At 44.6% G+C, this 23,140-nt stretch overlaps 1 protein-coding gene across 1 annotated transcript in view; it reads left to right on the forward strand.

Moving 5' to 3' along the window:
- DISC1 (DISC1 scaffold protein) overlaps nt 1-23,140 on the forward strand; it is a 170,526-nt gene that overhangs the window by 40,805 nt on the left and 106,581 nt on the right. Inside the window, 3 exon segments of the mRNA XM_083606010.1 lie at nt 887-1,122; nt 6,521-6,575; nt 10,377-10,479. Coding sequence (XP_083462136.1) covers nt 887-1,122; nt 6,521-6,575; nt 10,377-10,479 — 394 coding nt within the window.

Raw genomic sequence — 23,140 nt, forward strand, 5'->3', positions numbered from 1 at the left:
CTAATCCTGAGAACATAACTCACAGATAAGCTTTCTTTAAATCAGTAGGACTTACATTAATAACATTCAACTTGAACCAGGGAGAAGAGTCGGTGGAAGAAGATTGGAAGAAATTTAAAGACTATTTGCAGAAACATTGTAAAATTAATGAATGTTAAAATGATGTTGGATTGAAATGAAGCGGCCTTAGCAACAAGGTTAATAAGAATATGTAAAAATGGATTGATAACGGATGAAAATATAAAGTTATAAGATGTTGAGATATAGAATTAAGATAAAATAAAGAGGGTAAGGATTTGCTGAATTAAACATGTGAACGGGAATACAAAAAAGGGAGGTGTGAGGAGGTCGGAGAAATAAGTAAATGAAATCTAAGATATGAAAAGATTGATTTGTTTTTAACTATTTTCTATTTATTTTTTCTGTATTTTGCATTTTTTTCCCTTCCCCCCCATGTATTTTTGTACTTTTTGTACTCTTTCTTTTTCTTTTTTTACTCTGTAACTTTTTTCTTTTCGTAAAACTTTAATAAATATCTTTTTTAAAAAAATAATAACATTCAACTTGAGTTTCATTGGGTTCAAGAGGATAAGGTAGAACTTCAGCTCTTTTCAGACATATTGAGCCGCGTGAGAGATTCTTTTCTATGGTTCTTTCCCATGTGGCTGTGACATGGCTGCACATATTGTAACCATGTGGGTGAGGTTCATTGGGTGGGAAAGATGAGCCTGGTATCCATGATATTCATAAATGCATTATAGCCATGTGGAGAATTGGCTGGAGAATTGGCTCTTGCATGTGTTTGTGTGTGCTTGCACCATTTGGTATAATTCATCGCACTCCTTTTTTAAACACGAATGCACAATTCTCTCTCTACTTCATGCAGAAAGAAATTGAAATCCTTAGAGCAAGGCTGGCTGTTCTAGAAGCTAAAGATCAACAGCTAAGGAGAGAAATTCAAGACCAAGATCAGTTCATTCAGATGCAGGACTGTGAGTTGTCTACCTTGCTTAGCTGGGTATCGCTTGGAGAGCTGCAAGAAATAGGCGAAGCCTTGACTGAAACTTCAAAGGCATCACAGAATATTCCGTGCACTTTGGATTTACCAGAGTCCCTTAAAAGGTATGTATTATTGTATGATACTTTGAAATCCTGTATAAAAACTTTGATGTATTGTTTTCTTCTTATTTCTCTCTTATAGGGCATCTTACCTCATCGGAAAATACATGAAAATTTCTGTTTTTAGCTTTAGAGCCTGATGTTCAGGAAAGCTGCTTTGGGGCATTGGAATGATTTTGGTGCTACATAATATTTTACCAGGAATTGGGTTTACTATAGCTATAACAATAGTCACATAAGCCATTCATTGATAACATACATTTGTGATGGCATGGTGAAAACTTCCCAGCCTTGAAAGGATCTACTTCTCTTGAACACCTTCCCACATGGAGCACCTTCCATGTGGTTGTTTTCCTCCCAAGAAGCTTGCATCTTATTTCTAAATGAGGATTTCATTAGTGCAGAGATGGCCAAAAGGCAATCATTTCATCCCCTGTGCTGAGTAAGAAGCAGCATTATCAATCTTTTGTGCCATTTCCATGCTTACTGGTGTCTTTCCCACGTGTCATGGGAGGAGATTATTTAAACTGTTAAATAAAGACTCAGGCAGTTTATTATAGTGCAGGTCTTTCATTTTGATACAGTGATTTGTCCTGCCCACTAGGCAGAGAAGTGGCAAAATAGGTCCCCACACCCATTTATTGACCTCTGATCTCAAAACCTTTTATCATATTGCAGCTGAAGACCCTCATTATTACAGAAGAGAGGTGACACCCCCTCCCCACATTACAAAGCAAATGTCATTCACTTCACATCATGCTGAAAGGGGTGGGTGTCTTTAACTTAGCATAATGGCTGATGGGGTGAAAATGTCTGTCCTGTCTTATTTCCATTAGTTGGTTATAGAATTCTGTAAAAAAAGAAAGAAAAGACTTTAGGGTCAAAGAAATCAGTTGCATATTACATTGATTTTAAATAATTTTTGCTGCTATTTGTCAATTTCAGTTGGAAAATCAAATGCGGGAGTTAAAGTGACAGCTTTTGGATTAGTCAGTTGCTATCCTGCTTTGTTATTGATACAAGTAGATACATTGAGAAGGACATTTTTTTTATTGCATGCTTTGATGAAAAAGATCAATGGAGGTCACATCTACAAAACTGAAATTAATTATCACAGAAACCACTTATCTGTATGTATCTTGCTTAGCTTTCATATTTTTTAAATTTAATCTTCTCATCTGCTTTCCTGTTGCTCATTCTTGGCTCCCTTGTATTATACTCAAGGGTAATGCCAAAATACTGATTTTGGATTAGGGAAGGGAGTGGGAATCTGGATGCCAGTTCTAAAACGGTGCCTTGAGGGCTGGATAGTGTCCAATATTTTTTTTTAAAAAACTTGAACGCTCTGTTTTCATTCCCACATTCACCCCCTGTTTAGCTGTTGCTGGTTGAAATGCGTCCAGAATGCAAAACCTGTTTTATGGATGTTTTAAATAATCTGGATTAATATTGTCATGGCCATTGGCAGTAGGATTTTCTCTTGATGTTTCTGGTAACCACTCCATTCAGCTACAAGAGCCCTTAAAGGTTTGTCTGAAAGAGGTTAATTCAAAGATAATCTTAAATGCTTGGGGCCTGAAAGGCTTATTAATTTGAATATTGTTCAGCCACATAGTAATTCTGGTTGAAGACAAGGCCAGCTTGTGCCAATTACTCTCTCTCTCTCTCTCTCTCTCTCTCTCTCTCTCTGTGTGTGTGTGTGTGTGTGAGAGAGAGAGAGAGAGAGAGAGAGAGCGCTGCTTGAGGAAATTAGCGTGAAGAGAGTACTATGATTGTTCAATATGTTCATTAAGCACTATGAAAAGTGGTGCCCTGAAGAAATATCTATTGACAGTAGGAGGGTTTGTCACCATAGAACTTATTGTAGCATAAAATATACATAAATCTTGGTTTCATTCAGATTTGGCCACAAATCTGTAGAGAGCTATGTAAGCTGTAAGGCAGGGGTCAGCAAACCTTTTCAGCAGGGGGCCGGTCCACTGTCCCTCAGACCTTGTGGGGGACCAGACTATATTTTGGAGGAAAAAAAGAGCAAATTCCTATGCCCCACAAATAACCCAGAGATGCATTTTAAACAAAAGCACACATTCTACTCAGGTAAAAACACCAGGCAGGACCCACAAATAACCCAGAGATGCATTTGAAATAAAAGGCCGCATTCTACCCATGTAAAAACATGCTGATTCCCTGACCTTCCACGGGTCGGATTTAGAAGGCAATTGGGCTGGATCCGGCCCCCTGGCCTTAATTTGCCTACCCATGCTGTAAGGTGACTCACTCATCTGTGCTAGGTATTTATGTTTATGTTTTGATCATCTCATGTTTGGCTCATCTCAAGGATCTGGGGCAAGTTGCAAACCAAATCCTATCCCTTCATAAGAAAAGCAATAGAATAAAAAATCCTGCAAAAACTACTATTACCATAGGTCATAACAAGCCACCTAAATTTGCATGAAATGTAAAATTATTCTGCTAGTAGCATAATTCCAATTACCAGCCAGATAAAATGATAATATTTTGCAGTGCTGGTGGAAAATATTCAGATCCATACACTAGCAGATATCCCTGGAAACAGAATTCAGCTATTTTTGGGATTTGCTAGCCAATGTTTAATATCCCATTTTGTACTTTCTTTTTTATACCTGGTGTGTGGATAATATGGGTATCTAAGGATTTGCCCAAGCATTATAGAACTCAAGGGAGTCTTTAGTTTTGTGCGCCTTTACTTTCAGGTTTGTCAGTAGCCACAGGCAAAGCAACAAGAAGAACAAGAAGGAGAAAGTCTTAGAAATGTCACCTCCCTCCTGACTTTTCCATTCCAAATGGTAAATTATTTGGAATATGCATAGGGACATAAGGAGGTGTCTTAGACCAAAGACCATCTGTCCATCTAGTTAAGTATTGTTCTACATCGATGGGCAGCAGCTCTCCAAGGACAAAGACTATTTCCCAGCCCTTCCTGGAGATGCTGGGGATTCAACCTGAGACCTCCTAGATGCCAAGCAGTTGCTCTACCACTGAGCTATATGGAGTGCCAGTGTGGTCTTCCCTGTCTGGAATTCCTTACTGACAGTCGTTTCCCCCAATGGCTTGCCTTCACTTCTGTACTTGACTTTGTAGGGCTTCTGCTGCAACCTCCCCTCCTAACCTGCCTTTAGGGTTTGCTGCTGTCTTCCCTAGCTGCTGGTGAAGCACAGTAAAGTTGAGTATTCTACCTCATTTTAGCTTACTTTTACTCTTCATTCAGAGCCAAATGGCTCCTTGGTGAGCCACATCTCTTCCCCAGTTTCAGTTGTTCAGCTTTTGATTACCTTTTTAAATGCATCTATGGCTATTTTGATGCATGACTTGCACGTGTGATTTATCCTACTCATGGAAGATGATAAATTTGTATGCTGCGGTCTGAAAAGGTCTGCATTTATGAATTCTGCATGTAAGCAAATAAACCACTGGATATACAGACCAAACCTTTCAACCTTACATTAGTTTATGTATTTTTCTGCATTATTTGTGGCAGATGTGGAATGCTCTCCCCAAGGAGGTTCGCCTGATGCATTCATTATATATCTTTAGGCACTAGGCAAAAATGTTCCTCTTCAACCAGGTCTTTGGCTGATTAATATTCTATAGCCTTTTAAATGTGTTTGTGGGAGGGGGCTTTATTGTTTTGTTGTTTTCGTTTAAACTATTTATTTGTGCTTTTATCTTGTATTTTTATCATGTGAACTGCCCTGAGATCTGAAGGGTCGTATATAAAAAAAATGGATAAAAATAAATAAAATAAGCATTATTACACCATTCTTACACTTCCTTTCACTTTTATGAGAATTCTGTTCATCTCTGAAATTCTAAGAACCATCGCACTAGCACCTATTTCCCTTTTTGATATTGCAAGTAGTCCTTAACCTTAGAACTTTTTGTTAATTGCCTAACTGTGTCTTGTTAAAGTATCAGAGCCCAAAAGCTGTTTAGCCAGCATGGTGTAGTGGCTAAGAACAGTAGACTTGTAATCTGGTGAACTGGGTTCACTTTCCTGCTCCTCCACATGCAGCTGCTGGGTGACCTTGGGTTAGTCACACTTCTTTAAAGTCTCTCAGCCCCACTCACCTCACAGAGCGTTTGTTCTGGGGGAGGAGGGGAAAGGAGATTGTAAGCCACTTTGAGACTCCTTCGGGTAATGATAAAACGGGACATCAAATCCAAACTCCTCCTCCTCTTCTTCTTCTTCTTCACTTGAAATATTGATAGTCTCACTTTATGGGTTAACAATCACGTTATGCTATTTGGATTAAGCAGTAACTTTTCAAAAGATGTAACGATTGGTAGGGTAAAGTGAAAGCGCCTGCAGAGAATCCAGTATGAGTCTACTTCGTTTTTATTGTTTTCACAATGCACAATTGGTCCAAGAAGCATTCTTTTTTTGGTATAATTCATGATATTAAAACAAGTTTATCCAATGGTAAATAATTTTTTTTAAAAAACAACTTTAATTGTAATGAGCAGTTGCTTGATAAAAGATGTGCAAAATTGCACATGGAGAGGTTCACAGATAAGAGCTGTAATCATGCCAAGGAGTTATTGATTCCTTGATTGATTCATATTGTGCAGACTTTGCTGAAGGGCAAAGAAATCATTCCATTTCAAACTTTTAATAGAATTTTGCTATATATCTTCCACTGAGGCAAGCTTCAGCAGATAGAAGCCCCTGGAGTACAGTGTTTGCCTTCTTTCAAAGGACTTGGATTAGATCTATTTTGAAGGTCGTGGCTTTCAAAATGCCATTTGTGGAAAAATTTCAAAAGTCTGTGGTAGAACCAGTGTGTACTGCTGTTTTGGAGTCTCTTCAGCAAATAAAATATGATCGCCTCCTTAGGCACCCACACCTGCTCACCAACATCTTCTAGTTGTCTTTTCAGATGTGAGTGTGGATTATTGGTGTTATCCCACAGTGAGTTAGCTTTCTTTTCCTACCCCCCGCCAGCTTTATTTGGTAATGGGATGCTACAGTTTCTGATGGCCTCATGCTAGAAACAGGCCTTAAAATATAAAATTTAGTGGGCATGGTCAAGTGAATCTTAAGTACTTTTTATGTCCAGCCCAGGGTGGGGTAGGGATTAAACATATGTTCTTCATAAATTAATGTGATTTTGTGTGACCTCTTCTTTAGAGCCAAAAAGTAACATACAAATACTTTTAGAAATAAATACATACATTTAAAAGTGCTTAGCTTTGGATGAGTTGGGCTGTAAAGAAACGAATGGGTGTTTTGGTGTAACAGACAATAGTTTCAACTATCTGAGAGAGTTGTTATGGGATAAACAAACTGGAATATTTGTTTTTGTTTCTGAGATGTTGATTATCCAATAATGGGAATCTTTTAATATTCATTTAATTTTTCTAGGCTTCAAGAAAAAGAGCAATCGCTCAATATGTCCATTAAACATACAGCTGCCAGAGTAAGTGCACTTTAACTGCTATATTTGTTTCTGTAAATGTAAGGCATTAATGAGGCAATTAATTACATAAGTGTAAGGAAGCAGTCTGTGAACAGCTTTCTAAAGATCTTGTTTTTAATGTAATATTAAGTGATTATTGGAATGCTGACATTATGCTAATTTGGTCAGTGTATAAAAAGTGAAAATGTGACAGCTGGATAGTGGGTGGAATGGTGCATTAAATATTTTATTTCTTAGCTCATGCAAAGGAGAGATAATCAGTGAGCCGCCAATTGGAAAAAAATAACAGGTTTATGAGGGTTTTGAATATTATTTAAAACATCCCCCCACCAATCTCCATTTGCAAAGACTGTTGGAGTGGCTTAGAATAGGATTAATAAGAACAATAACAAACAAGACAGTCTTTACCCATCAGCTTGCAATCTAAAGGACACAACACAAAAGAAAGTGGGGATTCAGAGACAGGAGGAAAACAAGCAGGCTCAGGCATAATTTCTTAATGGTGCTTGTAATGACAGACCTGAACAGAAACAGTTCAGTGATACAGAGTTGAATGATGCTGCTCTTTCAGTAGAGTTGATAAGAGTGAGTGCTACATTCCCTTCTCTCCCTCTGATTGCTCATATCCCTGTTTTTAGCCATCATTGCAGTAGTTAATGGCCTGGTTTACATGTCACACAAAGCCAAACATGCAGGCACATGGAGAGGAGATTGCAAATTAACGTTACCAGATTTTTTTCAATGAATCCGGGGACACTTTAGATACACACATTCATGTATACATACTACACATTCGGGACGTTGATGCTGCAGTGATGGCGGTGGCAGAGGGGCAGCCACCGTCTTTACCTCAACCACCACATTTCCCCTTCCTCCAGGGCTTCTATCTCCTTTCTCCATGAGTCTGGCCAGCCCCTGAGTTGTTGGTTCTTTGGCAGTGGTGGGGAAGCGGTGCACATTAGGTCAGGCATTGAAGGCGGAGAAGGAGGGCCGAGAGTATGCAAGTAGGAGTTGGGATCAGGGCTGCTCCAATCGGCAGCATGAAGCCTCCCTTCACAGCTTAGTTGCTGGGGTCAGGGAAGGTGGAGGCAGCCCGGACGATGCATCTTAGAGCCCCTGCACCGCCATCATATGGGGACTTCCGGCGAGACAAAATGGTGGGCGCCACAGCAGCGAGCAGCTCTTGAAGCCAGCCAGAGCCATCTGCGCTGCCGGGCTGGCTCCGGGCTGGTGAGGCTGCCGCTGCCACATTTCCCGGGGACATTAGATGAAATCCGGGGACATTCCAGGGATGGAATTTGTCCGGGGAAAGATTCGCAAATCCGGGGACTGTCCCCGGGAAACTGGGACGTCTGGTAAGATGCTTCACTCCTCAGTCGTTCAACTACAGTGCTGAGCTAAGGCATGGATAATCTTAGTGTGTTGTTTGAAACCGGGCTTGTGATTTAACTTTCTTCAGGCTAACCAAGATTTGTCCTGTGATTTACAGTTCATGGAGAACTAAACCACAAGCCAGGGTTTGGACAACATGCTAAGCCAAATCATGCTAATAAATTTAACAAGAAGGCTCATTCCTACGATTCTAAGAGGTACAAAAGTGCTTTGATATTAGGAACCGAACTGCTGCTGCAGTCTTTATGACAGATTGCAAGAGGAAAGGAAGTGGTCCACCATCTTCCACAGAAAATGCATTACTTTTTCATGTTAGGGCTTTCTCAGAATGTTGGAGCAGGAGTTCCAATATTTGCTCCTACCTCAGTTCATGGAGTAGGCAGGCTTTCTTGTACTGTCTGAAGCACAACATGCTCTTCTATTAGTCTTGAGAGTCTCGGCCCAATTCTGTGCTAAGCAACCTCTTCACAATAGCAGGGAGGATTATGATGGTAGAATTGTTTATAAATGTTTCGGTATCCATTTTGGATTCAGCGGAGGCCATTGAAAAGTTATTTGGTGTGAAAACTGTCCACAGAATATTCTGAAATCAACATTGCTGAATTAGAACTGTGCAACTGCCTCATAGATTATGCAGTTTCATCTTGGAAAAGTAATATAAACACAGTGGGTTCACTAATTTCTACGGGTACTTAAAATTGCAGGCTTACCTAAAAATCTTGAAAGCCCAGAATTAAATAGCATGTAGTGTCTCTCACTCTTCCCACAATAATAAGTAACTGATTGTTCCCTCCCCCTACTGCATGGTCATAGGAAATATGTGCTATTTATGAAGATACGTAGCATTTCAAGTGACTATTGAGCAAGACTTTGTGATACTGAACTGAGCAGTTAGCCTTAGTCACTTTGTCCCCTTCAGAATAAAGCCAGGCCTGGTTTGATGCAAAGTGGCGATGCCTCACTTGGATATGAAACTCTGACAGAGGTGCTGCCTTTGGCATCAATAACTCAGCACTGCTTCCATCTCTTTGATTTTTCTAAGTGATTGTTACAGCAAATACTGAAGATAGCATGACATTTTGAAAGAGTGAGTTAATTTTAGTATTCTAACACACACTGCTGCATCCTCCATTCCTGCCACTATTGATTAGCTTCATATAGGAGTGAGGTATTGTACGGAGCCTGGCTCTCTGGGCTTAGAACACTATAGTGCTACTCGGAGTGGCTTATTTAAATGCCAAAATGGTGGCAGTTCACTGAAGGAGGGCAGTTGGCAAGGCAGAGCCACAACAGCAGTACTGAGACAGTCGGTGGAATCAGTACAGAGCTAGCTGATGCTAACTGAGCTTAAATCTTTGGCCATTTTATTCTTGTTGTTGCTTTCAAGGTTTCTTTCTTTTCATGTATAAACCAATATACATACTTAGTTAGTCCCAAGTAAGAACAAATAATATTTATTTTTGGGCGGTTGTATTTCTCTGATAGGCACTGAGCCACCTGTGTTTGGCATTGGAGGAAATGATGCTTGTTTTTAGATGGGAAGGGATTGAAGACAGTCTCTTTTGCAAATTTAATTTATCTATTTCACCTGTTTATATACTGCTTAATCTCTGAAGTTTATAAGTAGTGTATGTAAAATTACAAAAAAACTCAAGAGTGAATAAAATCAATTAAAACTTAATCATAAAAGCATAAAACTTCCTTCTTGTCTGCTGAAATGGAAAGGTCTTTGTCAAACGTCTGACATTCACCAGGGAGGTGACTTGTAATGTATTATTTCTGCTTTGATTCTTTGAATAGTTATTTGGCGCTCTGCTAGCACCTTATACTGCATTCCTCTTCCCAACAGATATTTGTGCTAGCTGTTCACTCCAGCAAGAGAATTGGGCTCAGTTTCTAGGAACATTGGTCCAGCCTGCGTGACTCTGCCCTGTATGTCTTGTGGTAGAATGCTGTTTTAGCTGTTCCATAAGGACAGCAAGAGTAGAGAGTAGGGCCGGATTGTTAATCTGAACCAAGTATTTGTTTACTTTGATCTTCAGCCATTATGACTGTCAGCAAGATATTTACAGAAAGATCAAACATCTGCAATAATTTTCCAGCTTTGGCTTCTTGCCTGAAATATAGTCTTGCAGTATCTGCTTGTCTGCTTTGTTTGTGATCATCATTTTTCCCTATTTGGGCAACTGTTAAGAGAGTTACTATTTCTGGGGATTCTGTGGCAAAGCCCTTGAATGGCAGGATGAATGTCTTGCAGCAATATCACACATCATTTTTTATTAACCTTTGTTGTCATGCTGTGTAATGATATGTCATGTCTGTAAACCAAGACAATTTGAAATGCCTTTTTTATTCCCTTATATTTTTACATGAATGAATTATATATCATGGCTGTCTGCCTCAATCTAGGTGTGTACCAGTCAGAAGCTGTGCAGCACTTTAAGGAGGAAAGTGAATGATATTGAGACTCAACTACCCACTCTTCTTGAAGCCAAAATGCTTGCTGTTTCAGGTGATTTTTTTTAACCATTAACTTTTTTTTTTAAGTTTTGAAGAAGTATTCATACAGCTTGCATAGATGCAGACAGAGTTGCAAGGCATTGTAAAGAATCACTATAATAAGACCAAAACAACAACAACAAAACACCATCAACTATCCATAGGAAGCTCAAACTTACTCAGGAAAAGGGTGTGCACTAGGTGTTATGGCATTGTCCAGTGTTTATTTGAAATAAGGTTATGACCATAAATATTTCAGAAATTAATCATACCAAATGAATCTTTATGTTTGGTTTCCCTATGTACTCAGTTTGGCTTCATAAGTTTTCCAGCCAGTGTTATGTTCTAGACCAGTGGTTCTTATTTGGTGGTCTGTGGCACCATTCACATATGGGGGGTCTGCAGTACTTAGTTAATTTGGAGCCACTATTTTAGACCTTTGTCCACCATCCTTGCAGCAAAAATGAAGTTTTGTACCACCAGTATTTGGATACCTTTGCAACCAGCAGCAAGGCTGTTAAATCCTTATGCATAACTGCCTATAGCCTCAGGGTTAATTGGCAATAAACCAATACCCAGATTCATCAAGATTAATTGTTGGACTTTGAATGGGATCTCTTGGAATTTCCTTGAATTTTCCAGGATGTATTAGCCACTGGGCAGTCCTACCACATGCAGTTAAAAATGCCACTTTATATTGCATCCCCTCTAGCAGGTAAGTCCTTATTTGTCTGATTTAGCTTTCCCAGCATTCCAGGTAATTTTTGATGAAAGGTTATTGAATCTTCCTAGTCTCTAATGGTGAATTCTTCATCATGACCTGCATGTGTAAAGAAAGCAGGAGAGAGTTCTTCTAGGTAACAGTAGTTTTGTTTCATAAACACATGAACACAAAGAGGTTTGAGAATTAAGATGCATCTGATTTAAATGATGTTCCACAATGGAATACAGGAATTGGCAGCTTCTTATTCAGATCGATAAGCAGCTAATGCTGGCAGTGGAAGAGCTGTTTGTCTTCAGAGTGCATGTGAATATTATTCATGAGCAAAACAATTGTCAGAGGCTCAGGAGCAGAAGAGCAGGGGAGAGAGCAAATAGAGAGCGGAGGAGAGGAATCAGAGGGGAGCGTAGGGGAATATGACAGTGGACCGAGAGATTCCATGAGCTTCTCCAGCGAATCTGAAGATTCCCAGGAGGGGGCGCCTATGGTAAGGGCGAGGCGAATCCCAGAGGGGACGATCCATAAACAAGGAACCAGAGGGGAGTCCCAAGGGAGTAGCGGAGCTGTAGGGCCAGTTCCCCCACCAGAGCACAGTGGGGGGGAAGAGTCACGTGAGTCAGGACCAGCTTCTCCTCCATCGGGGAGTGGGGAGACGGAGGGAAGGCCAGGTCCAGCTAGCCTCCCCGAAAGGGGGAGCAGTGACACAAGTGTAACGGTAAGAAGGAAAGTGGGAGGCTGCGCGCGCGCGCCAAGTTCAAATGTGGAGGAGCGCGGGACAGCAGAAAACCCGGATTGGGAGCCAGGTCCTAAAGCCCGAAAGAGGGGGGGGGGAGGAGTCGGGAGAATCAGCGTCAGAAGAATCTCGGAGGGCTGAGACTCCGACTAGCAGAAGGACCCAGAGAAAGAAGGAACAGAGGAAAAGGTGGAGTAAGGCTAGAATCGTAAGCTGGTGTCAGGGGGGAGGAGATTCAGATGGGAGTTCTACGGTCTGACGGACAGATGTAGCGTTGCACGCTGCGCGTCTAGAAATGAGACTGAACTTCAATAAAGACTTTTAAACTTGGGCAAGGAGCAGCGTTGGTCTTGTGTGAGCTGGGACCTTGGGCAGCGCTGACAGTAACTCCCATCTGACTAAACTCTGCAAGCTCACGGAGATAGGCAAAGATGACGACTGAGGAAAAAGTCAAGCAATTGCAGGAAGCGGTGTCAACGCTCTACGCAGAATTGGCTGCGTCTAAGAAAAAAGAAGAAGACACAGCTGCGCTCTGCCAGGATCTGCAAGCCAGGTGGGACAAATGGGGAAAGGAGGGGCAGCTGGGAGCCAAGCCGGAGGGAGTTAGCCTCGGGAAAAGGGGGGCGAGCCTTGTGACCCATTTTGACGGGAACCTGCAGCAGTACCCTAACTTCAGAGCAGAAGTAGTCTTCGCGCTCAATTTGCTTCGGAAAGATTTTAGAGATGAGGAGGAGAAAGTGGGTTTCATAATCACTCATCTGCATGGGGAAGCTAAGTCGTGGCTGCGAACCTTGCTACGCGAAAATGACCCCGCCCTCAAAGATTCAAGCGCTTTTATTGGAGCCATGGATGCTTGCTTTAAATCAACGGTGGATGTGGATGTCGCTAGAAGGGAAATGCATGGATTGCGACAAGGAAGAGCGACGGTGCGCCAGTATCATTCCCGCTTTTTTGGGTTAGTAAATGTGCTGGGCTGGCAGAAGGACTCAGCTGCCGTCAGGGATCTGTTCTGGGAGGGGCTGAATGGAGCCGTGAAAGATGAGCTGGCCAGGGGAGAGAGACCCCAAAATACAGCAGAAGTAGTCCAAAGGGCGCTCGCAATTGGGGTGCGCCTGGAAGAACGCCCGTGGAGCAGGGAGGAGGGGCGAAGAGCAAACACGTCAGCTAGAACGACTCCCTTCCTACCCAGAGAGACAGAGCGCGCTCAGTCCACGCCTCCTCTGAGGAGTGGAGAGGAGCCAATGGAAATCGGAGGTGCAAGGGCTCAGACAGCAAGCAGAGCCCAAACACCAGGAGCAGTCAAGGCGAAGGCTCCTAGAGGGAGCAGGAAGTGTTACATCTGCGACAGTGCACAGCACATGGCGAAAGAGTGTCCCCAGAGGCTCCAGAAGCACACTGCAGCCTCAGCAACTGTTAAAGGAGGAATTCAGCAGGGAGTAGAGCAGCAGGGAAAAGGCGACGCCTGGTTGGAGATGGAGGCTCTGGGGCTCAACCAGGCGAGTCAGTGAAGCAGTCCCCAGAGATATTGCAGCCCACAGACCCCCTCCCACCCAAACCAGTGGTGCAACTCACTGCATCGCTCCAGCTGCCCGATGGGCTCACCCTGGAGGTCCCTATTACCATTGACTCTGGTAGCAACGCAGACTTTGTAGGGTTGGACTTCGTCAAGCAGCATCGCATAGCACTCCTGCCAGCCACGACGCCCCTAAATGTTGTCACGGTAGATGGCAGGAAGATACTGGGAGGAGAGGTGGTACAGCAGACACCGCCTCTGGTGATGCAAATTGGGAACCACCGCGAAGTCATCAGTTTCAACGTCACCCACCTGTCGGACACGCCCATAGTGTTGGGCATGAGTTGGCTGGATAGGCACAGCCCAGCACTAGCGTGGTACCAGCGGCAATTGACCTTCTGCTCTTCCTACTGCGCAGCGCACTGCATCCAGACCTGCCAGGAAGAAGAGGGGCAAGAGGATGCACCGCAGCTACACCTAGGCATGGTGCAAGCGGTGCCCAACAAGTACAAGGCCTTTTTGGAAGTCTTCTGCGAGAAGGAAGCAGACAAGCTGCCTCCCCACAGACCCTACGACTGCAAGATTGACCTCCTGCCAGGGGCGACGCTGCCGACTGGGAGACTGTACTCCATGTCTGAAGACGAAATGCAAGAACTCAGGGAGTTCATAGATCGCAATTTGAAGCGGGGATTCATCCGGGAATCCAAAGCAGTGGGGGGCAGTCCCGTGTTTTTCGTGAAGAAGAGAGACACGCCCGAACGCCGGCTTATAGTTGATTATAGGCTCATAAATTCCAAAACAAAGCCCGCAGCATTCCCCATGCCCAAGATCGACGACCTGCTCGCGACGGTGAGGAAGGGACGGATCTTCACCAAGTTGGATCTACGAGGGGCCTACAACCTTATACGCATGCGGGAGGGCGACGAGTGGAAGACAGCCATGTTTACGCCTTTAGGAAGCTATGAATACAGAGTCATGCCGTTTGGTCTCCAGAATGGCTCCCATTGTTTCCAAGCTTTCATGCACCACGTGCTAGCGGGACTCCTCTACAAGAAGTGCGTCTGCTTTTTAGATGATATCCTGATCTTTTCGGACTCGCAGGAGGCGCACGAGGAGGACGTCAAGGAGGTCCTGCAGAGACTACGGGAGCACAGACTTTATGCCAAACTGGAGAAGTGCCAGTTCGACACGACAGAGGTGGATTTCCTGGGCTACAAGCTGTCCGACAAGGGACTTGCCATGGACAGCGCCAAGGTCCGCTCAGTGTTGGACTGGAAGAGCCCGCGCAACCGGAAGGAGGTCCAGAAGTTCGTCGGTTTCGCCAACTTTTATCGCAAGTTCATCAAGGGGTTCGCGAAAGAGACGGCGGCCATCACGGACACCCTCAGCTCCAAGAAGAAGAAGTTCACCTGGACGGACCAGGCGGAGCAGTCCTTTCGGAGGCTCAAGCGTCTCTTCGCGTCCGAAGAACAGCTGCTACACGTAAACCCCAGCAAACCGATGAGGGTTGAAACGGACGCCTCGGACAGAGCGGTGGGGGCGGTCCTGTTGCAGCAAGATCCGCAAGGGGACTGGAGACCGTGCGCATTCTACTCCAGGAAGCTCAGCACGTCGGAGCAGAACTACACCATCTGGGACAGGGAGTTGCTGGCCATTCATGCAGCCTTCAAGGCGTGGCGGTACTTCCTCGTCGGAGCCAGACACACAGTGCAGGTCCGCACGGACCACAAGAACCTGGAGTACTGGCGCACGGCGAAGTTCCTGAACCAGAGACACATCCGCTGGGCGGAGTTCTTTGCAGATTTCGATTTCCGGATAGAATACATCCCGGGAGACAACAACGTCATGGCGGATGCGCTATCCAGGAAGCCGCAGTATCTCGAGGAAGCGGCACCGGCAGCGGCCAAACACATTTTCGCACCAGAGGTGTGGGCGTGCGCTTCAGCCGCAGTGGACCTGGACGCAGTCCGTCGCGCGCTACAGGCGGATTCGTTTGCGCAATCCAAGATGGAGGAGGTGCGAAACGGCACAGCGAGGGACGACGAGTTCCAGATACGCGACGGACTACTCCTCCACAAAGGGGCTCTCTACGTACCGGGAGACGACCTTCGCGCGAGAGTTTTGCAGCAGCTGCACGACGCGCCCAGCGCTGGGCACTTCGGCAAGGACAAGACGGCGGAATTAGTAACCAGGGACTTTTGGTGGCCCAAGGTGCGGGGAGAAGTTGCGGATTACGTTTCCAGGTGTGACACCTGCCAAAGGGCCAAGCCAGTACACAGGAAGCCGGCAGGTCTGCTGGAACCGCTGCAGACGCCGCTCGAACCATGGGAGAAAGTGGCCCTGGACTTTGTTACAGATCTGCCCAGTTCGCGCGGCAAAACAGCGGTACTCGTGGTCGTAGACCTCTTCACCAAGATGGCGCATTTCATTCCGTGCGCGAAGGTGGCCACAGCGGAACAGACCGCCAAGTTGTTCATAGACCACGTGTTCAAAGCTCACGGCCTGCCGCGGTCCATCCTGTCCGACCGGGGCCGCCAATTCATCTCGAACTTCTGGCAGAAGCTGCTGGGCATCCTGAACGTCAAGATCAACTTAGCGTCGGCACGACACCCGCAGACCAACGGACAAGCGGAGAGGGTCAACGCCATCATGCAGCAGTACCTGCGATGCTACGCCAATCAACAGCCCTCGACCTGGGTGGACTACCTACCGCTAGCCGAGTTTGCCTACAACAACACGAAGCACGGGTCTACAGGAGTGACACCGTTCTTCGCCAACAATGGGCGCCACCCCAGAACCTTCCCGGGGTTGGAGACCGAGGCAGAGGGGGAGCCACGGGGGGCAGAGCACTTAGCCGCAGAGTTACAGGAGGTCCATGAGCAACTCCGAAGGCACTTGGAACTCGCGAAACACGCCTACAAGATGCAGGCAGACAGGCACAGGAGGGTTGGGGAAGACATACAGGTAGGGGACTGGGTCTGGTTAGCAGCTCAGGCAGTGCCGGCCAGAACGCTAGCTAAGAGGAAGCTAGGACACAAGCAGCTGGGACCTTACCAGGTCGCGGCACAAATCAATCCAGTGGCCTACCGGTTGACACTCCCGGAGGGCTCCAGAATGCACCCAGTCTTTCACAGGTCAGTGCTCACGCCTTACAAGGCGCCCCACAGGTTTCAGGCGCCAGGGACCGCACCAGCTCCACGTAGCCCATCGCCAACAGGGGAGGGACCACAGAGGGCGACCCCACTCAACGAGGTCACACAGATTTTGGACTCCAGATGGGGGGAAGAGGGAGTTGAATATCTCCTCGCCAGGGAGGGTACTCCGGCCAGCGCCAACGAGTGGGTGCCGTGTTACGCCGTGGAGGAGCACTACCTCAAAGACGAGTTCCATTCGATCATCCCACACAGACCCATGCCGGAGGAGTATTTCGACGACTGGCTTTTCACACCCACACTGTCAGCCAGCACGTTCCAGGGTTTCTCCTCAGATGAGGAGCCGACGCCGGGGAAGAGCTCCCCGGAGGGGTCGCTCTCGGGGTTTGCCACGGACCGCTCCTATTGGTGGGACACTCAACCAGAAGTGGGGTGGAGCAGGGAACTGCTGAGGGAGCCCTTGCACACAGCCTCACCCGAGGGACCGGGTGGAGAGGAGGACATGGACGTGTGGGGGGAGGATCTTGGTTTTGAGCACGACAGCAGAGAAATGGAAGCAGAGGAAGTCGACGTCGACGAACCCATCGTGGGGGGGCCTGATCCCGCTGGCCGGTTGCACACCAGGGGGAGAGAACGGAAGCCAGCACTCACACCCCCAGCGCTGGAGCACCTGGAACCCACACCCGAAGAGGGGGAGGGGGGAAGGGGGGGCTTCGAGGGGGGGATGGATGTCAGAGGCTCAGGAGCAGAAGAGCAGGGGAGAGAGCAAATAGAGAGCGGAGGAGAGGAATCAGAGGGGAGCGTAGGGGAATATGACAGTGGACCGAGAGATTCCATGAGCTTCTCCAGCGAATCTGAAGATTCCCAGGAGGGGGCGCCTATGGTAAGGGCGAGGCGAATCCCAGAGGGGACGATCCATAAACAAGGAACCAGAGGGGAGTCCCAAGGGAGTAGCGGAGCTGTAGGGCCAGTTCCCCCACCAGAGCACAGTGGGGGGGAAGAGTCACGTGAGTCAGGACCAGCTTCTCCTCCATCGGGGAGTGGGGAGACGGAGGGAAGGCCAGGTCCAGCTAGCCTCCCCGAAAGGGGGAGCAGTGACACAAGTGTAACGGTAAGAAGGAAAGTGGGAGGCTGCGCGCGCGCGCCAAGTTCAAATGTGGAGGAGCGCGGGACAGCAGAAAACCCGGATTGGGAGCCAGGTCCTAAAGCCCGAAAGAGGGGGGGGGAGGAGTCGGGAGAATCAGCGTCAGAAGAATCTCGGAGGGCTGAGACTCCGACTAGCAGAAGGACCCAGAGAAAGAAGGAACAGAGGAAAAGGTGGAGTAAGGCTAGAATCGTAAGCTGGTGTCAGGGGGGAGGAGATTCAGATGGGAGTTCTACGGTCTGACGGACAGATGTAGCGTTGCACGCTGCGCGTCTAGAAATGAGACTGAACTTCAATAAAGACTTTTAAACTTGGGCAAGGAGCAGCGTTGGTCTTGTGTGAGCTGGGACCTTGGGCAGCGCTGACAACAATGATATGTGAATCTGAACTTCACAACATATTAAGTTGTTATGATCCCCCCCATAACAGCTTTTTATGCCATGAACTTTGGATTACTGTAGTCCCTTGCCTTTTTTTCCCCAGTAGTGGTGAGAGAGAACAAATTATGCACAGTCGTGTTTACAATTTGCCGAGTTGACAAGCAGAAAATCTCTCCATTAGGCAACGAGCCAGCCCAATGAATGGGTATATGGTTCAAGAAGGTCTCCCATCAAAGAACACTGTTGTGATGTGTTTTCTGCATGCCAAGAGGATGCATATAGCTTATGATTTTTGCACTCGCCAGCACATATAGTGTTGTGTAATAGCACTTTGAAATAAAGTGAGGAGTTGTACCATCAGCTCTTGAAATATTCTTAGAAGGGCTGTACACATATGATCTGACCACTTCAGCTCCTCACATTCTTCTCTCCTACCTTTCACCATGCTGCCCATCTGGCCTCTTTCCACAGCTGGCTTCTCTTATTGGGCAATTAATACTTTTCTTAGGCTTCCAGTGAGTTTTGTCTCTGCTCTGGAGAGATGCTCTTGCATCTCTCAGAGGGGATTAATGTTGAGTGAAATTAAATGAATCCTATATAAATTACTTGGTGTGTAAGAACTTAGAACTTTTATATGATTCACAATGCTTTTCTACTAGCGCTCTGTAGTTTCAGTTTCAATAATATTTGATGTATTGTTCAATAGCAATGGGGGGGGGGAGAAAAAGTATGGATTTGGGAGCATAGTGCATGTGGTTTGAACTTAACCTTTCCCACGGTTCCTGGGAAAAAAAGCCCTCTGCAAGCTGCTGTTTGCTGAGGGAATAAAGAAGATACCGTATTTTTCGTCCCATAGGACGCTCCGTCCCATAGGACGCACCTAGTTTTTTTGGGGGGAAATAAAGGAAATTTTTTTTCCTCCTTCAGCGTAATAGTTCTGTAAAACAAATGTACTATTATGTCCACATTGCAAATGGGGCCTGAGACTGAGAGTCATAGGTTCATCACTGACCCTGTTTCCCCCTGAAATGTCAGTATCGTAGGTGGTTCACGGACTAATTTGCATAAGCTACACATTTGTTTCCTTAAGACTACCACATGGCCTGACTTTCAGAATCTCTTCTTATATGGACTTGCAGCTTCATCAGTTTGTGGCAGTGTGGCTAATTACAGATCTCGGCTAATTACAGATCTAATTTCTTGGCCACTTGGAAGTGTTTTTTTTTTTTTTGCAGTATTGGCTGCCTATAGAGCAGTGCTGTCTAGAAGCTTGGGGCTGCAATTATCAGTCTCAGCTTGCATGACCAATGGTCAGGGATGACTTGACTCATGTATTGCAGAGGGTTGGACCTGATGACCCTTTAGGCCCCTTCCAGCTGTACAGCTCTGCGATTCTATGAGTTGTAGTGCATAACATCTGGAGGACACTACACTGTCTACCCCTGAAATAGTGGATAAGGTTAACATGGCACTTTTGTGTTTATGTGGTTCTGAACTGCATTAACGATGCCTGTATCTGGGGCTTATTCCTGCACGGCTGTCTAGCTTCCATTCCATATGTTAAAAGCATCTGAATGCCTTTTATTTTCAGCACTCTTTTAGGGAATAACTTCTCATTTCTCTTTTGTATAATTTTCAGTTTAAAATATTTTACATGATTTTGTTTCATGTTGGCAATGTATATATTTTATTGTTTATAAGTGTCTTGTGCACAGCTGTTTGGTGTGCTATAGAAGCAAAATTATTTTCATTCTCAGTCGTGGGTGGGCAGTAAGGGGTCGAGGCAGACAGCAAGCAGTTTACCATTCAGTTATTTGCCTGGGGCAGCTGCTATCTATTCTGGGCAACCTGCCAAGTGGCAAATTGCATGGCTGAACTATATGTACAGTTTATTTCAGCAGCATTATGTAGGTCTTCATCACAGAGTTTGTATCCTACCCAGTTTGTACCCCACCCTAGTATCTTGCTTCGAATGGCTCAGATTGAGTCCAGATTGATTGACAGCTAATTGAAGGTGACTTGCCTGTCCCTGGGTGGGCCTTGAAAAAGATTTTGACTCCAGGCTTGTTGCTTTAACCCCCAAATCTTCAGGCTGCCTATTTCATTTATTCATTATTTATTTTGTTTGCAATTATTTGTTTCTGCCTTTCCACTGAAATATACCCAAAACAATTCCAAAAAATAAAAACATATAAAATTGCAAGAAGCAACAAAATAGCAGTTAAAATTCAGACCTGAAAAAAAATCCTCAGCATAAAGACATTTATTTCCTTCCCTTTTCCAAGGACATACAAATAAAATTGCTTTCATTTGCTGCCTAAAACAGAGGAGAAAAAGGGCCAGGCAGACACCTCTGGGGAAAGTATTCCAAAGTCTGTGCACCAGTAAAGTGTTGTAATTGTTTCATCTTTTATACATTATAAAGGATGATATAGAAAAATTGGCAGTGAAAGAAATACCTCCATATAGCTTTACACTTGGAAACACAAGCATGGACTTCTGCTAATATTCTTTTGTGTTTATTTGTTTTCATTTTAAATAGATATATTAATAGAAAATTGGTGCAGGAAGCTAGTAGTTGCTATATGTTGTGCTACAAATGTCAAAGCAATAAAGGAAGCTGCAACGTGTGTGTGTGTGTGTGTGTGTGTGTGTGTGTGTGTGTGTGTGTATACCGGTATATGTGTGTGTGTATATATAAATATATAATGCAACTGCTATTTTTAAAATATTGACCATCATTTGATCATCTTTCTCTGCTTTTTGGAAGATGCTTTCTTTCAAATTATTGGGAAAGGCTTGCTTAGCAAGATCTGACAAGTACTATCTGAGACAGTGCAGTATGGAAATGTTGAAACAGAAAGGCATACTGAATAAATTATAACATGCAGTTTACATAAAACATAAATCTGTCATGGAAATGAAAAATTGTAGTAATTAAACAGTATTAACTAGATGTTTCCCTGATGAATATATTTCCAGCCACCAAAAAATTACCTTCGTCTATTTTTTAAAAAAAATCCAGAACAGCTTTATTATTTTGTGATTTTTAACAGTGAAACAGATTTATATTTATGTTTTTAAAAAACGAGTTCTCTTGTAGGATTTAGAAAGTGCCCATTGCAGTTACTGTGATTGAGGTCAGGAGTTCAGCACTGGCACTTTAAACGAGTGGTGTGCTGATCTCTTGATGAGTTCTTGATATCTGAAGGCCTATTCCCTCTGTCAGGGAAAAAGCTGCATAGGGCAGTTTTGCCTCGTGGGCATATATTAGAGGCAAAAATGCTTGTAAATTATTAACAGGGATACTATGTTTATTCCATCATTGCTTCAGGTTTTGATATTAACCTTCCCTCTGGGAATTAATAATGATTCAGTATATATGAAATTTTAATAGGCAAGGTAGTGTCTTCTTCTTAACTTTTTTTTTTTAAAGACGAAGAATGATTAGGCTGTGACTTCTAATTAAGAAGCCTTAAATTTTTGAATGGCCCCATGGCAGAATAGCTCCAGCAGTAGAGGGAAGCACACAGGTGCTAGCTCCAGACTTGCCAGACAGGGAGTTTTTTTGACCCCTCTCTTTCATCAACAAGCCCCTTTCTCCTGTCTGTTGGACTCTGCACACAGGAAGGACATAGCACAGTGCACCAGACAAAGAAGACTCTAGTCTATGTACATTACTCTATATCCTCTTTCAGATCCTAACTCAAAGCAACTGCACAGCAGAGCTTGTGAGTCATAAGAGCTTAGAACCACAAATAATGTTATTTATTTACTTATTTATTAAATTTGTATTCCAGCATGGGCGTAGCTATGATTTTTGTTAGGGGGGGGCAGGCCTTTTGTTGGGAGAGGGCAGAACCTTAGTTTGCTATATATTTTTATTGAATTTTATTGATTCAATATTTGCCCCACCTCGGCTGCACTAATATATATCAGCGCTTCAGCCAGTGTGGTGTAGTGGTTAGAGCGGCAGACGCGTAATCTGGTGAACCGGGTTTGGGTCTCTGCTCCTCCACATGCAGCTGCTGGGTGACCTTGGGCTAGTCAGACTTCTCCGAAGTCTCTCAGCCTCACTCACCTCACAGAGTGTTTGTTGTCGGGGAAAGGAGATTGTTAGCCGCTTTGAGACTCCTTAGGGTAGTGATAAAGCGGGGTAACAAATCCAAACTCTTTTTCTTCATCATCCAAAGATCTCTGGGCAATTCACAGCATAAAAATTGAGAATAAAACCCAAAGTACATAATAAGAACAAGAAAACAAACCAATAACCTCCCTTCTCACAAATACATTTAAAAAGATCTAGACACCAGCCAAAGGCCTAGTTGAAGAGGAACATTTTTGTTTTACGCTTAAGATTTATGATGAAGGTGCAGACTAGCCTCCCTGAGGAGAGCGTTCCACAAACGGAGCCGCTGCAGAAATGGAGGAGGCACACGAAAAAGGGTTTAAGATGATGATTGCAGAATCTGGGTTGGTTTATATGGGGTGAGGTGGTCCTTGAGTTACTGTGGTCCTGAGCTGTTTAAGGCTTTATAGGTCAAAAACAGCACTTTGAATTGGGCCCAGAAACTAACTGGCAACCAGGCAGGTGGGCCAGGATTGGTGTAATACGTTCAAGCAATCTTGTTCTGGTCAACTACCTGTCCACCAAATTCTGCACCAGCTGAAATTTCCAAACCGTCTTCAGAGGCAGCCCTCTGTATAATGAGCTGCAGTTAGAATTCCTGATCCTCTCTTCTGGTTGTGGCTCCAACACACCTACATTCAGTACAACAATGCTATCAATTAACAGCTGCAAGGTAACTTTGAATCTCTGTTCTGTCCTCTTAGGTTTTCATGTCAAATGGTCATGCTTCCACCTTTTTTAGAGTAGCACAATCTTTCCTCGTTAAAGAATGCATTTTACTCTTTAGCGTTGTTAATGTATTAGGGTTAAACGCACCTGTGAATTCATGCTTATATGCTGTAGTGTATTAATTAGTTTGTAATTAAATTCCTTTCCCCACCCCACTGTAATAAATACCATTT

The sequence above is a fragment of the Podarcis filfolensis genome (genome assembly GCF_964270895.1).
Source record: "Podarcis filfolensis genome assembly, chromosome: 3".
Classification (NCBI taxonomy): Eukaryota; Metazoa; Chordata; class Lepidosauria; order Squamata; family Lacertidae; genus Podarcis; species Podarcis filfolensis.